At 34.9% G+C, this 17,141-nt stretch overlaps 1 protein-coding gene across 1 annotated transcript in view; it reads left to right on the forward strand.

Annotated features, from left to right (window-relative positions):
- PAK2 (p21 (RAC1) activated kinase 2) overlaps positions 1-17,141 on the forward strand; it is an 84,046-nt gene that overhangs the window by 47,672 nt on the left and 19,233 nt on the right. Inside the window, exons 3-7 of the mRNA XM_020887899.2 lie at positions 10,740-10,840; positions 11,165-11,312; positions 12,884-12,915; positions 13,863-13,970; positions 15,464-15,596. Coding sequence (XP_020743558.1) covers positions 10,740-10,840; positions 11,165-11,312; positions 12,884-12,915; positions 13,863-13,970; positions 15,464-15,596 — 522 coding nt within the window. The remainder of the gene's footprint in view (positions 1-10,739; positions 10,841-11,164; positions 11,313-12,883; positions 12,916-13,862; positions 13,971-15,463; positions 15,597-17,141) is intronic.

Raw genomic sequence — 17,141 nt, forward strand, 5'->3', positions numbered from 1 at the left:
GATTATTCACTGCCTAGTGGAAAGTGAGGAGTTGATTATGAGCCATGTTAACTGTGCGTTTCAGTAAAGGTAGTATAGTTTATATTAGACTTAACAGTTGCATTTCCCTCTGGTCCTTTTCACAACCAATATGTCCTGTCCTCCTACCATAGCCTATTAGAAGAATCTTCTGGTAAAACATGGCAGATTGACCACATGCGTCTGTTTACTGTCCCTCCCCAGACACGACTAAAATGATAGTAAAAAGAAGAACTATTTTTTCTATCACAAGGGCAAAGAGAATGAGAGAGGAGACAGTAGTATACAAGAGATTTAATACACGTTTGGAAGAGTGAAGTGGGGAAGCACTCACTGACTAAGCGCTAACTAACTGACTCTGTCCTCAGAGGAAGACATCAATCCTAAGCGTTTGCGGAAGGGGATGTTTATAAGAAGTGAACCAGTTTCCTTTGTAAAAATCTCAGAGGCTCAGGATTTAGAGGTACACAGTAGTGTGGGGGGGAGTGGGGGTTTGTGTAATACATAGGGTGAAAAGGGGAGAATTAGTTGAATATCTATTGGGTTGGCTGATATCTATTGGGTTAGTTTGTTTTTTTCTGTACAATAGCTTTACCAGTGCTTAGTGATCTCTAACTTGATTTGAGACAGTTTTGTTAGATTGTATTGTGACAGCTGTCATATCAGCATGCATTTAAAAAATCTTTTCAAGAGCTTGTCTGGCAGTCCAGTGGTTAAGAGTTTCCCTGCCAATGCAGGGGACACAGGTTCCATCCCTGGTCCAGGAAGATTTCACATGCCTCAGGGTGACTAAGCCTGTGTGCCACAACTACTGAGCCAGCGCTCTAGAGCCTGCGAGCCACGGCGACTGAAGTCTGCACACCTAGAGCCTGTGCTCCCCCACAAGAGACGCCAACACAGTGAGAAGCCTACACACAGCAACAAAGACCCAGTTCGGCCAAAAATAAACAAGTAAATAAATAAATTATTAAAAAAAATTTAAAAAACCTTATCAAAATTGGTGAATTTTTATGTAGCCATTTTAATATTGAAAATGGAAGAAAGAAGCAACATTTTTGGCATATTATGCTTTATTATTAAAGAAAGGTAAAAATGCAACTGAAATGCAAAAATGAGATTTGTGTAGTATATGGAGAAGGTACTGTGACTCATCAAACATGTCAAAAGTGGTTTGCGAAGCTTCATCCTAGAGATTTCTTCCTGGACGATCATCCATGGTCCTATAGACCAGGTGATGTTTTTAGTGATCAAATTGAGACATTAATTGAGAATAGTCAACATTGCATCTTGTGGGAGATAGCCAACATATTCAAAATATCCAAATCAGGTATTGAAAATCATTTGCACCAGCTTGGCTATGTTACCTGCTTTGATGTTTGGGGTCCACATAAGTTAAGCGAAAAGAAACTTCTTTACCATATTTCTGCATGTAATTACCTACTTAAAACATAATGAAAGCATTTAATTTTTAAAACAAATTGTGAAAGTGGATATTGTACAAGAGTGTGAAATGGAAGATTGTGGGGCAAGCAAAATGAGCCACCACCAGCCACACCAGAGGTTGGTCTTCATTCAAAGAAGGTGATGTTGTGTATATGGTGGGGTTAGAAGGGAGTCTTCTATTATGAACTCCTTCTGGAAAACCAAATTAAAAAATCCAACAAATACTGCTCCCAATTAGATCAATTGAAAGCAGCACTTGATGAAAAATGTCCAGACTTAGTCAACAGAAAACGCATAATCTTCCATCTGGGAAACACAAAATTTCATGTTTCTTTGATGAACAGACAAAAACTGTTGAAGCTTGGCCAGGAAGTTCTGTTTCATCCTCTGTATTCACCACTCATTGCACCTTCAGATGTCCCATTTATTTCAGTCTTTGCAAAATTCTCTTAACTGAAAAGAGTTTCAGTTCCCTGGAAGATTGAAAAAGGTACCTGGATCAGTTCTTTGCTCAAAAAGATAAAAAGTTTTGGGAAGATGAAATGAAGTTGCCTGAAAAATAGCAGAAAGTAGTAGAACAAAATGGTGAATTTTTTGAATACACTGTTCAATAAAGTTCTTGGTGAAAGTGAAAAATGTGTCTTACTTTAAAAAAACCAAAGGAACTTTTTGACCAACCAACATATAGGATGTTTTGAAGGTCCTCAGGGCCCCTCCTTTGTTCCACAGTCATGAACTCCATTCTCTGGGAGAACAGAAAACAAAATGATGTATACATTTATTTGAGGAGAATTAAATCTGAGAGACTCCTTATTGTCAGAGGAGTCAGAAAGAGGTATAGAATGAAAAAAGCAGATTCGAGAAAGGTAACATACTGGAACTCTTCTGCCCTGCTTTTAGAGCATTTGTACTTTGAGTCAAAACCCTCAGACAGAGACTGAAAGATTTTTCTCTGGATAAACAGAATGTCCTGGGGAAAATATTTTGGATACTCCACACCCATCTTTAATAAAAATGCTTACTTATCTCCCAGTTAACTTTTTAAATACTTTCTGTGCAAGTAACAGCAAAGGATCAGTAGCTATCTTAACCCCGTTCTCTGACATCTAATGAGTCATGATAGGCCCATATCTTTATCTTCTTTCCTTAGGCCTCAGGAGGTTCCTTCTGCCACTGTGTTTTGCTTAGAAGAGGACAGTTTTTAAAGCTATAAAAAACCCTAACGTAAGAGTCCAAAACATCAGGGGATAAAATAGGAATGTAGAAGAAACAGCCAGGGAAAAAACCCAGCCTACACACACACAAACTATATAATCTTCAAAGAGAGAAAGTACATCCCTGAAATGGGAAGAGTATTCTCAGGTAAAAAATGGTCAGAGAACAATGAGAAGTAATTCTTAGAATATCAGCAGTTAGGATTGCCAACATAAACAGAAAAGAGCAATAGGCAAAGGATTAGAAGATAGTCAAGAAAAATTTCCCAGTTTGTTAAAAGTTCAAAGATGGAAAATAAGAGAGAAAAGATAACAGTTACAAGATCAGACCAAAATTCACTGATCTAACTAACAATGACAGATAGAAGAAAATGACCAAATAATAGAAAAAATTTCCTAGATCTGAAGAAGACTGTTTCTAGGTAGAATCAGCTCACTGATTAAAATAATACCTAAAAGGATCAATTGTTTATAAACTCTCTCCTGTATGTGTAGATAGCTAAGAATCACCTATCTATGTCCCAGAACAAAGTGCACAAATATTTATAGGAATACAAAAATACCTACATCTATGGAAAAAAGGTCAATGTCTGTTATCTAGTTGACATTTTTGAGGTATGCAAAGACCCATAATTAGTACAATCCATCAATTGAAATGAATCTAAAATGACATAGGTGATAGAATTAGTAGACATGGACATTTAAATATTAAGTAATTGTATCCTATATGTTGAAGAACCTAAATGAAAGATTCAGCATATTAAGAAGCAAAGGGAGAGAGAAAAAAGAACAAATCAAAATTTTAGGGTTGGAAAATACACTGGACAAAACTAACAACAGACTAGACATCACAGAATAAGATTAGTGTATTTGAAAACTGTAGCAACAGAAACCATCCAAAATAAAATTTAGAGAAAAAGACTGAAACAAAAGTGAATATCCATGGGACAGTTTCAGGCAGACTGATAACTGAAGTCTCCAAAGGAGGGAAAGGGGAGACATTAAAAAAAAACAACAAACCAAGAACTTAAAGATCTATTGTATAGCACAGGGAACTCTACTCAGTACCCTGTAATGACCTATATGGGAAAAGAATCTAAAAAGGGAGTGGAGATTCATTTTGGTGTACACCTGAAACTGACGCAACACTGTAAATCGGCTCTCCTCCAGTAAAAATTCTTTTTTAAAAAACTTTAAAAAATGGCTGATTCCCCCTTCCCCAAAGTTAATGGAAACTATAAATCCACAGATTCAAGAAGGTCAGTGAATTCTGAATGAACACAGGAAATATGATGAAAACTACACAGAGGCACATGATCATTGTTTAAAATCAGTGGTAGAAAATCTAACTTCTCTAGAAAAGTCTAGTTTTTAAAAAATGCTGATTGTTATAAACCAAAAAAATAAAAACCTGTCAGAAAGAAAAGACACATAGAGGAAAAAATTACAACAGACTTTATGTAAGCAACAATGCAGCTAGAAGAAAAGGAGCAGTATCTATAAACTACTGAAAGAAGAAAAAAATTGTCAGCTTAAATTGTGTATCCTGTGGAAATACCTTCTAAAACAGAAAGGGAAAGAAAACTTTTAAATGTATAAAAGCTGAAGTTATCACTAGCACACCTACACTGTAAGAAATGTTAAACCTAATCCTTCAGGCAGAAGGAAAATGATGCCCAATGGAAATGTGCATCTGCATAAAGAAATGAAAATCATTGGAAATGGTGAATGTTTTTTCTTATCTAAATTTTTAAAAATGATAATTGAATTTTTAAGAAATGAAGCACTGATACATTCTTTCACATGAATGAACCTCAAAAGGTAAAGTGAAAAGAGTCATTTGCAAAAGACCACATGTTGTATGAGAAACAGCCAGAATAGGCAAATCTTCGGAGGTAAGGAATAGATTAGTGGCTGTTTAGAACTGAGACAGAGGCAAAGGGAGCAACTGGAAGTAATTACTAATGTGTACAGGTTTTTCTTGGGGATGATGAAGGTGTTACAAAGCTATGTTGTGGTGATGGTTGCACAATTCTGTAAATCTACTAAAACCCAGTAAATTGTACAGTTTAGGTAGGAGAACTTTATGGTATATAGAAAATTATAGCTTAAAAAAAAAGCAGACAAATGCTAATTATAAAAAAATATATAGTTAATTCAAAAGAAGAAGAAGGAAGTGAAAACATAGAATAGAGACCATCAGAAAACAAAAGGATGATGAGTTTAAACCCAGCTGTAGCAGTCATATTAAATGTAACTGATCTAGACACCTCATTTATTTATTTATTTATTTTTTCATTCTAAGGATCTTTTTATTTTTTATTTATTTATTTATTTATTTTAAATTTTTATTAGTTGGAGGCTAATTACTTTACATCATTGCAGTGGTTTTTGTCATACATTGAAATGAATTAGCCATGGATTTACATGTATTCCCCATCCCGATCCCCCCTCCCACCTCCCTCTCCACCCAATCCCTCTGGGTCTTCCCAGTGCACCAGGCCCGAGCACTTGTCTCATGCACCCAACCTGGGCTGGTGATCTGTTTCACTCTAGATAATATACATGTTTCGATGCTGTTCTCTTGAAACATCCCACCCTCGCCTTCTCCCACAGAGTCCACAAGTCTGTTCTATACATCTGAGTCTCTTTTTCTGTTTTGCATATAGGGTTATTGTTACCATCTTTCTAAATTCCATATATATGTGTTAGTATACTGTAATGGTGTTTATCTTTCTGGCTTACTTCGCTCTGTATAATGGGCTCCAGTTTCATCCATCTCATTAGAACTGATTCAAATGAATTCTTTTTAATGGCTGAGTAATATTCCATGGTGTATATGTACCACAGCTTCCTCATCCATTCGTCTGCTGATGGGCATCTAGGTTGCTTCCATGTCCTGGCTATTATAAACAGTGCTGCGATGAACATTGGGGTGCACGTGTCTCTTTCAGATCTGGTTTCCTTGATGTGTATGCCCAGAAGTGGGATTGCTGGGTCATATGGCAGTTCTATTTCCAGCTTTTTAAGAAATCTCCACACTGTTTTCCATAGTGGCTGTACTAATTTGCATTCCCACCAACAGTGTAAGAGGGTTCCCTTTTCTCCACACCCTCTCCAGCATTTATTGCTTGTAGACTTTTGGATAGCAGCCATCCTGACTGGCGTGTAATGGTACCTCATTGTGGTTTTGATTTGCATTTCTCTGATAATGAGTGATGTTGAGCATCTTTTCATGTGTTTGTTAGCCATCTGTATGTCTTCCTTGGAGAAATGTCTGTTTAGTTCTTTGGCCCATTTTTTGATTGGATCATTTATTTTTCTGGAGTTGAGCTGGAGGAGTTGCTTGTATATTTTTGAGATTAATCCTTTGTCTGTTGCTTCGTTTGCTATTATTTTCTCCCAATCTGAGGGCTGTCTTTTCACCTTGCTTATAGTTTCCTTTGTTGTGCAAAAGCTTTTAAGTTTCATTAGGTCCCATTTGTTTATTTTTGCTTTTATTTCTAAAATTCTGGGATGTGGGTCATAGAGGATCCTGCTGTGATTTATGTCGGAGAGTGTTTTGCCTATGTTCTCCTCTAGGAGTTTTATAGTTTCTGGTCTTACATTTAGATCTTTAATCCATTTTGAGTTTATTTTTGTGTATGGTGTTAGAAAGTGTTCTAGTTTCATTCTTTTACAAGTGGTGACCAGTTTTCCCAGCACCACTTGTTAAAGAGGTTGTCTTTTTTCCATTGTATATCCTTGCCTCCTTTGTCGAAGATAAGGTGACCATAGGTTCGTGGATTTATCTCTGGGCTTTCTATTCTGTTCCATTGATCTATATTTCTGTCTTTGTGCCAGTACCATACTGTCTTCATGACTGTGGCTTTGTAGTATAGTCTGAAGTCAGGCAGATTGATTCCTCCAGTTCCATTCTTCTTTCTCAGGATTACTTTGGCTATTCGAGGTTTTTTGTATTTCCATACAAATTGTGAAATTATTTGTTCTAGTTCTGTGAAAAATACCGTTGGTAGTTTGATAGGGATTGCATTGAATCTATAGATTGCTTTGGGTAATATAGCCATTTTGACAATATTGATTCTTCCAATCCATGAACACGGTATATTTCTCCATCTGTTTGTGTCCTCTTTGATTTCTTTCATCAGTGTTTTATAGTTTTCTATGTATAGGTCTTTTGTTTCTTTAGGTAGATATACTCCTAAGTATTTTATTCTTTTTGTTGCAATGGTGAATTGTATTGTTTCCTTAATTTCTCTTTCTGTTTTCTCATTGTTAGTGTATAGGAATGCAAGAGATTTCTGTGTGTTAATTTTATATCCTGCAACTTTACTGTATTCATTGATTAGCTCTAGTAATTTTCTGGTAGAGTCTTTAGGGTTTTCTATGTAGAGGATCATGTCATCTGCAAACAGAGAGTTTCACTACTTCTTTTCCTATCTGGATTCCTTTTACTTCTTTTTCTGCCCTGATTGCTGTGGCCAACACTTCCAAAACTATGTTGAATAGTAGTGGTGAGAGTGGGCACTCTTGTCTTGTTCCTGATTTCAGGGGAAATGCTTTCAATTTTTCACCATTGAGGGTGATGCTTGCTGTGGGTTTGTCATATATAGCTTTTATTATGTTGAGGTATGTTCCTTCTCTTCCTGCTTTCTGGAGAGTTTTAATCATAAATGGATGTTGAATTTTGTCAAAGGCTTTTTCTGCATCTATTGAGATAATCATATAGTTTTTATCTTTCAATTTGTTAATGTGGTGTATTACATTGATTGATTTGCGGAAGAATCCTTGCATTCCTGGGATAAAGCCCACTTGGTCATGGTGTATGATTTTTTTAATATGTTGTTGGATTCTGTTTGCTAGAATTTTGTTAAGGATTTTTGCATCTATGTTCATCAGTGATATTGGCCTGTAGTTTTCTTTTTTTGTGGCATCTTTGTCTGGTTTTGGAATTAGGGTGATGGTGGCCTCATAGAATGAGTTTGGAAGTTTCCCTTCTGCAGTTTTCTGGAAGAGTTTGAGTAAGATAGGTGTTAGCTCTTCTCTAAATTTTTGGTAGAATTCAGCTGTGAAGCCATCTGGTCCTGGGCTTTTGTTTGCTGGAAGATTTCTGATTACAGTTTCGATTTCCTTGCTTGTGATGGTTTTGTTAAGGTCTTCTATTTCTTCCTGGTTCAGTTTTGGAAAGTTATACTTCTCTAAGAACTTGTCCATTTCTTCCAAGTTTAGACACCTCATTTAAAAGGCAAAGAATAACAGGTTGCTGAAGCAGACCTAAGTATATATGCAACCTATAAGAAATCCACTTTAAAAATATAAAGTCACAAAATAGGTTAAAATAAATAATTGTTTAAAGTATGCTAACAGTGAAAAGAAAACTGGACTGGCTATGTTAATGTCAGACAAAGTAGACTTGAGACCAAGAAATATTTGTCTAAATAGTTAAAAGACTGGGGAATAAGTTATTTTATAATAATAATAGGATATATTCATCAAAATGGTTTAACAGAACTAAACATTTATGCACTTAATAGCAGAGCTTCAAAATACATGAAGCTAATAAGGAATTTTAAGAAGAAATAGACAAATGCAGTTGCAGATCCAGTACACTTCTCACAATAATTGATAGAACAGGTAGACAGAAAATTGCTAAAACTATCAACCAACTTGACCAGTTTATAGACTATTCCATTCTTTTTGAATGAGTGTGGAACATTTACTAGGATATCACATTCTGTGGCCATTTTTAAGGTTTCAATAAATTTAGGAAAATTCAAATCACAAAGTATATTCATGACCACCATGCAATTAAGTTAGAAATTAGTTTTCACTCAACAGAAAATATCTCTGGAAATATTTGGAAAGTAAATAAAAACACTTCCAAATAAATGAAGAAATTAAAGACTGTTTAGAAAATATATTAAGCTGAATGTAAATGAAAGTTTAAGACACCACTATCTATATGATACTGCTAAAGCAGTACTTAGAAGACATTTATATTATTAAACATCCAAAAACAAAAAAATAAAAAAAATAAACATCCATTTTAGAAAAGAAAAATTCCAAATCAGTGATTTCAGTTAAGTCATTTTAATAAACTAGAAAGGAAGAGCAGGTGAGATCCTAAGTAAGTAGATGAAAAGAAATAATAAAAGTCAATGTGTAAAATTAGTGAAATAAAAAATGCAGAAAAATCAATGAAATGAAAAGTTAATTTATTGAGAATACCAATAAAATTGATAAAACATTTGACAAAATCAAATACTCATTTCTGATCAAAGCATTCAGCCAATTTGAAATAGAAGGAAATACCTTTAACATTTTTGACAAACCTAGCCTGGCATCATATTAGATGGTAAAATTAATAGCTTTTCCTAAGATCAGGAAAGATGCAGAGATTTCCCTTTCACTTTTATTCAGCAGTGTACTAAAGGTTCTAGCCAGTGCAACAAGGCAAGAAAAAGAAATGAAAGGAGTCCAGAGTGGGAAGGAAGAAGTAAACCTGTCTTTATTCATTAGCAGCATAATTGAATTTTTTTAGGTAATCCTGTGATGAGCTACAAAAATGCTACTAGAACAAAAGTAAGGTTTCTTAGTAAGGTTTCAGGATACAAGATCAGTTTTTAAGAATCAATTGTGTTTTCCTATGCCATCAATGAACAACTGAAAATCAAAATTTAAAGAACTGTACCATTTGCAATAGGATCAGACTTTTTGAAATACTGTGCCAGAAATCAGACAAAAGCAGTAACAGATCTGTACATTGATAACTATAAAACATTGCTGAGAGGAATGAAAAAAGACCTAAATAAATGGAGAGAGTCACTACTTTCATGGATTAGAAGATACAATATTGTTATTTAATCAGTTCTTCCTAAAATGATCTATAGATTCAGTGTAGTCTCAATCAGAATCCCAGCAGACTTTTTAAAGAAATTATCAAACTTACTCTAAAATTCACATGGAAATGCAAAAGACCTAGAATGGAACCAAATAATTTTTTAAAAAAGAAAAGGCTTATACTATATATTAATAGTTTCAATGCTTATTATAAAACTACAATAATCCAGTCTGCTTGATATAAGGTAAAGATTATTGCAGCAGAGTTGAACATCTAGGAATATACCTGTGTATATATATAATCAGTTGATTTTCAGCGGTAGTTCAGAATGAGAAAGTGGCACTGGCCTAAATAGCAACACTGAAAATTAGAAGAAATTCAGAGGAGGGTCGTATTTTCGATCTAAATACATATACAATTAGTCGAGAGCTATCAGTTAAAACAAGGGTGTAGACCAAGAAGAAGAGAACATAGAATACAAAAAGTCGATTCTAGTGCAGCATAAAAAGTGAAGGAATGACCTGGGACTAATAGCTCTGCCAGAAGTCTTGACATAAATTGCTGCAGATTAAGTAAGAGAATCTGAGAGCAAGGTGGTTAGGTGGGGGAAAAATACGAAACTGATGTGTTTGAATTTACAGAAATAGGTGTGTGGCAGAAATGTTGTAAAAATAATTGATAGAACCATAGAAAAACAGGGAAATCTTAAAATGTAACAGTTACTAACATCAATAAAAAGGAAGAGAGATGTGCAAAAAAAAAAGACATTGTCCTTGTAAACTACCTGTTCACATGGTGTATGTTATCCATAATCATAGTGATGTAAATTGTTCTTTCTAGATAAATACAGAAATAGGGCTTGATAGGCTTTGTTTTCCAAATTGTTCAGTATGTGAAGTGTCCTTCTTTATTAATGAGAGGACCAGTATTCTAAGGGACTGTCTCTTCTGTCCTGAGCACTTTTATTCAGGCCTGTTGTTGGGTCAGTCTATGTGCCTCTGATCAGGACACTGGTGACAATATCCTTCACCTCCTCCTACTCCCTCCCCCCTCCACCCACTCTACCCCACCCCCATGAGATTTCTGTACTTGATTTATCAGTTTCCTATCAGCCAGTGTTTTTAGGGAAAATGTCTTTCTTAGAATAATTTCCGTCCTAGTCTGTTTTGGGAAAACTATAAACATGATTACCTTTTAAAAGGCTCTTTTTAAATGCCTTCTAGGAAGTAAGAAGAAAGAGAAAGAAAGGCCAGAAATTTCTCCTCCGTCTGATTTTGAGCACACCATCCATGTTGGCTTTGATGCTGTTACTGGAGAATTCACTGTAAGTTTACCTAGGTGAAATGCATTTATAAAGCAGAGCTCAAACTTTTCCTTCAAGTGTTCTTTTCTGTCCACATGTAAACTGTGAATTCTTAGTGCTCTTCTCTTTGTACAGAAGTGTTTGTGGTTGGATATGTCCTTTTCCTAGGGAGCTGAGGCTCTTGATTATAATTTGCAACATAGATTTAGAAAACTAGACCTTTGAGAATTTAGTCAAACTTGGCAATTGTGTAGGTTGATTTGTTTTATATATTTTGTCACTTTCTTCTGGAAATTGGTCTTAAAGCAATTCAAAACAACTAATTTCTGAATATCTTTTTGTTAGGGCATGCCAGAGCAGTGGGCTCGATTACTGCAGACCTCCAACATCACCAAACTAGAGCAAAAGAAGAATCCTCAGGCAGTGCTAGACGTCTTGAAGTTCTATGACTCTAATACAGTGAAGCAGAAATATCTGAGCTTTACTCCTCCTGGTAAGACATCAGATCATGGTAACAGGCTCACTTAACTGGGATTGCAGAGTTATGGAGCACTTCTAGATAAAAAGATTGCTTCTGTAAAGATAAGAGCTAAGCTATGGTGGTTGTCTCTACTTTTTCCCCAGCATAGATCTGCCTTTTAAAACCAATGGGGTCAGCTCTTCTGTATAATTTGGAGTCTGGAGATTATATTAATCTCTTAGTTTTGCCAAAAGTGGATATTTTGACCTTTTGTTTATTTGTTTTTTCTCTTCACTGCTTTTGAATGAGTTCCAGCAACAGATGGGAAAGAGGCTGATTTACAGACATGTTCAAACTAGAAATATATTTATTGCTAGTGGGACAGGTTATTTTACTGTATATAAATGCACAGACTTTGAAGTAAAAAATGTTTTCCACTCAAAAATTGAAATGCATCATATGTATAAATATAAGCTTTGGAACTCAAAGAATTTATTCCTCAGAATTGAAGTATCATCAGGTAGGAATTGGAGAATAGTGGATTTTTTTTTAAGTTCATTTGTTCAAATAAGGACTAGAAAAAAAATCCATACATTACAGTCGATTATTGTGACTTTTGAATCTCTTTGTTTTGTAGGCTTCCTGCCCTCATGTTAGCACTCAAGCTGTCTTTTCCTTGCAGTTTATTTGTTAAAGAATCATTTGTCCTGTTTTCCCTCAGTGTGGATTTTGCTAATTATATCATGGGTTATTATTTAATATGTTTCTTTGCCCTTTTAAGTCATACATGTAGTTTTAAGAAATAATATGATTGAGCTAATATTATACATTTAGTTTTAATTGATTGTACTTATTTGATTGTATCCTTTCAGAACCAATAAGGTCGACTTGGCAAATTTAGACCTTTTTTATGTAGTCTAGTAGTACATCCTTAGCAAAAGGTCAGATTTATTCCCAACTGCAATTAGTAAATGCAGTTAAATGAATAATGTATAAATGAATAATTATTTAAAATCGGTGTCTGAACAGAAAATGGTATGTTTGTGTGTTTGCGTGTCTGGGCATTTTAAAGGATAATACAAAATTTGCTGTTCTATCTCCAGAATGAATATTGTGGTATTTAGTCTTCATGAACTGTGGTTTTGCCTTCAGGGATTTGCTTTCATATTGATCAAAATTTATGTCAATAATTTTCCTTTATACAGTTACTGTTGGTTTCTCTAAGTTCCTTGATAGGCAGTTTGCTGGCGAAAAATATCATTATGAATAAACTTCTGTTTTATTTTTAATAAATATAGGTATAGTTTCCAATAAAATTTTTTATTAAGGTATAATTTTATCCTCTAAAATTCACCCACTTGATGTTTGCAATTCAGTGACTTTTAGCAAATTTACAGAGTTCTATTAAATTTGAGGTTTATGGTCTTGTGTAAATTCTTATTTAAAAACTGATATTGTTTTTCTTAAGTTTTAATTCAACTCAAAATTATATAAACGTAAGAACGTTTCACTTGCTTTGCTTTTGTCTTTTCTTCCTTTATTGTGTAAAAGTCGTTTTATTTTTTGAATTGTTCACTTAGCTTTATTTTCTCTTTTGTATTCAGAGAAAGATGGCTTCCCTTCTGGAACACCAGCAGTAAGTTAATATGTTATTTCTTATAGCTCTTGTTTTAAGTTACCCAAAACAAACCTTAGTTTTTATTTTACTTTCCAAAATAAATTACAGCCTTCAGAAATAACTACTTGATATATGCTTTTAGATAGGTACTTGATTAGTTGAGGAAGCCGTGTTAAGCAAATAGAATTTCCTCTGATGATGCTTAAAGTAACTAAAACTTATGATCATTAGAGCAATTTAGTTACATTTGATAATGTTTTCATGTATAACCTTGAATACAAAGAACTTGCCAGTGTTTTCCTCTGGCACCATCTTACTGAATCTAGACTATGGAAATCTACTAAGCAATCAGAAGCCTGTCAGAATCTTCAGAGTTGTCAGAAACTTCATCTAAGTTACCATGTAAACACAAACACCTTCTGCAAATAATAGCTGTTTTATTTTCAGTTCCTCAGTTAGGAGGAAACCGTCTCCTGGAGTTATTTGAAAACTATATGTAATAACATGTAAAATCCATACCTAGCATCCACCTGGCAAATAATACACTCTGTTTAAAGGGTAATGCCTTGCTCTTTTGCTTTGTTAGCCAACACTTTCTGGTGAATCTGGCTGTTTTAAATAACTGAAAAACTCTGACTTATACAAAGCCCAGGGGATTTTTGGTTTTGGTCTTAACAAATGAAGTGATTGTTAATTTTTGGGCTTGCTTAAAGGGTATAAAATTCTCTATATAGTATTCTCTCTTAAGAATACTTGGTATTTACTGTATACATTTGTTTCATAAACTTTTCTGTAATGTATAGAATTACCTTTTAAAATGATTAGATTAGAACCAGTAATGTTTTATTGCTTTGAAATGAGCTAGTAAATATATTTCCAAGTATGTTAAAAAAAGAGGTAGTTGTATTTTCATCTGTTGTTCCGTTTGACTTGTCTCCCTTACTTTACTTATGTGATAAATGCAGCTGAATACCAAGGGATCGGAAACATCAGCAGTAGTAACAGAGGAAGATGATGATGATGAAGAGACTCCTCCTCCTGTTATTGCCCCACGACCAGATCATACAAAATCAGTGAGTTTCTGATTAATGAACTGGGTTGTATGTCTGTGCATGTGAGTTTTAAAAAACAGCAGTCTGTATTTGATTTCCAGTGACTTTTAAAAGGGTTTCCCAGTTGGCCTCAGTGGTAAAGAATCCACCTGCCAATGCAGGAGATGCAGGTTCGATCTGTGGGTCAGGAAGATTCCCTGGAGAAGCAAATGGCAACCCACTCCAGTATTCTTGCCTGAGAAATACCGCAGACAGAGGAGCCTGATGGGCTACAGTCCACGGGGTCACAAATAGTCAGACATGGCTGAGCATACATGCATGCATGATTTTTAAAAAGTCCTCCTGCTAAAAATATTTTAATATGGGGGGTTTGACTAGGAGATCTTTACCTAAATACCATATATCAAAAAACTAGTTTTTTTTGAAAATTAAAATTGAATGGGTCTTTGAAAGTTAAAATGCATATCGTGTTTTCTTTCTGCATTACACCGTCTCTTCCAGAGAACTCATCTGTTTCTCTGCCTTTCTCTGTTTATCTCAGTGCAGAGAAGTACTAAGTCTAGAACTTGGATCTTAGCTCTTATCCAAAGCATGTATTTTATCTCCTATTTAACATTTCTATTAAAACATTAATATCATTCAGGAGGCTGCCAGGAGTGAAATTTCTAACAGACATGGGAGAATTTTAACAATAACAACGTTAGACAGAGACAGCAAGAGTCCTGTCCTGCTCCCTATACTAACAGGGATAAAGTCAGCGGAGCATGGTGAGGTGTTGGCACAGTAAGCAGGTTTAAAACTCTGACTGCTACTGGGTCCTCATCTATAGAGGGCTCCATTTTCTGTACCATTTAGAATTGACTGTTTGAAATGAAGTGATAGAAATTATATTTGTGTAAACATTTTTGTGGAAATTAATCATAGTTAGGCTTCCCTGGTGGCTCAGACAGAAGAGAATCTGCCTACATCGCAGGACACTGGGTTCATCCCTGGATTGGGAAGATCCCCTGGAGAAGGAAATGGCAACCCGCTCCAGTATCCTTGCCTGGAGAATTCCATGGCCAGAGGAGCCTGGGGGGCTATAGTACTTGGGGTTGCAAACAGTCAGACATGACTGAGTGACTGACACTTTCATGTTGCAACATCAGGATTCCCATTATTTTGCTCTTTATTTCTCTCTTGTAGAAAAATATGATTGTTAAAGTTATATTTATTTCTGCTTCATTTCTGGCACATTATTTTTGATCTGACTGCACTTAAATTTCATTTACAGATCTTCTGTTTTGCTATACAAACTTTTAACATATGTATATGATGTTCCTAAGAAAAATATTTCACATTGGCTCTTAGTTACCAGTCTTTGGTAAAACAAGTCTGAAAGTATTACTCTCATTCTTTAGAACACTGAAAACAACTTAGTTTTTGTCAAAAATCAAAGAATTGAATAGTGTGCCAGTTAAGAATACCTAAAAATATTTTTCTTCAAGTCTTAGTAATTAACTGTTTCTCTGCAGATTTATACACGATCTGTAATTGATCCTATTCCTGCACCAGTTGGTGATTCTAATGTTGATGGTGGTGCCAAGACTTCAGACAAACAGAAAAAGAAGGCCAAAATGACAGATGAAGAGATTATGGAGAAATTAAGTATGTTGCCTACATTTTACATTATTCTTTTATTTTTTTTTCCATTTATTTTTATTAGTTGGAGGCTAATTACTTTACATTATTATAGTGGTTTTTGCCATACATTGACATGAATCAGCCTTGGATTTACATGTGTTCCCCATCCTGATCCCCCCTCTCGCCTCCCTCCCCATCCCATCCCTCTGGGTCTTGCCAGTGCACCAGCCCTGAGCACTTGTCTCATGCATCCAACCTGGGCTGGTGATCCGTTTCACCCTTGATAGTATACTTGTTTCAATGCTATTCTCTCAGAACATCCCACCCTTGCCTTCTCCCACAGAGTCTAAAAGTCTCTTCTGTACATCTGTGTCTCTTTTTCTGTTTTGCCTATAGGGTTATCGTTACCATCTTTTAAAATTCCATATATATGTGTTAGTATGCTGTAATGTTCTTTATCTTTCTGGCTTACTTCACTCTGTATAATGGGCTCCAGTTTCATCCATCTCATTAGAACTGATTCAAATGAATTCTTTTTAATGGCTGAGTAATATACATTATTCTTAAATTGTTAACAGCCCCTGAAACATTTGGCCTGGATGGGTCTTAATTTATACCTTATATTTTGGCTTAAATTGTTTTCTCCTAGGAACAACAGCTTCAGGTAATGTCGTAAAGCCAAAATAATGCTCTTCTTTGCCTGCTTATTATTATGTGCTGACTCGTGAGCAGCGTCTTTGCAATAGTCAGTATTTTGGGGAGCAGTACTTCTCAGAGGGCCAAATCTAAGGGTCCTAATTGGAAACTTTATCAAAGGAAGTTTGTATATATTTATGCACACCTGTAGAATACAAAATGTCCCTAAATGAATAAACCAAATGTCTTATCTAGATAATATGTATAAGCATAAAATGTGTTTTTCTTCCATTTTCATCCATCAACTATCATTGGCCTGGATCAAGCCCCGGAATAATACATGCAGGCCAGAGAGAGGCTAGCAGTAGTATCTCATTACAAGTCTATAGCCACTACAGTTATAAAAGACACTGACCTAGAGGCATCAAAGAAAAATATTACAGATTGGCTATAGGCTTGAGGCTGAGTACCTATATAAAATTGGTTCATTTCTATGAATTTCTTTGATATGCCCCTCTCTCCTTTTATCTTGTGAAAGTTTAAGTGAAAATTTAGTGTGATTTTCTCATGCTTGGACTTACTTGTAACAAGACTATGTTAGGATTTTATGTACAAAATCATACCTTTTTTTTTTTAAAAAAACTAAATCCTGTTTTAATTTAAATTTAATTTTAAAACCTGTTTCTTAGTTGTGGCTTTGTGAACTTTCCTTAGACAGATGTATGGTTAATTTATATTAGAGTAATCTTTATAGCAATAAGTGATTTACTAAATATATTGAAAGATAGATATAGGAGAAGAATTAGAAAAGCTATTAGGGTTTTTCATTTGGATATTTTATATGTATATTTTTCTTAGAGTAAGTAGTTTTATAACTTACCGTTAGTTTAATGTTGATACATTTCAGTGGAGTATGAAAAGTAGGATGACCAA

Source organism: Odocoileus virginianus, chromosome 4, assembly GCF_023699985.2.
Source record: "Odocoileus virginianus isolate 20LAN1187 ecotype Illinois chromosome 4, Ovbor_1.2, whole genome shotgun sequence".
NCBI classification, from domain to species: domain Eukaryota; kingdom Metazoa; phylum Chordata; class Mammalia; order Artiodactyla; family Cervidae; genus Odocoileus; species Odocoileus virginianus.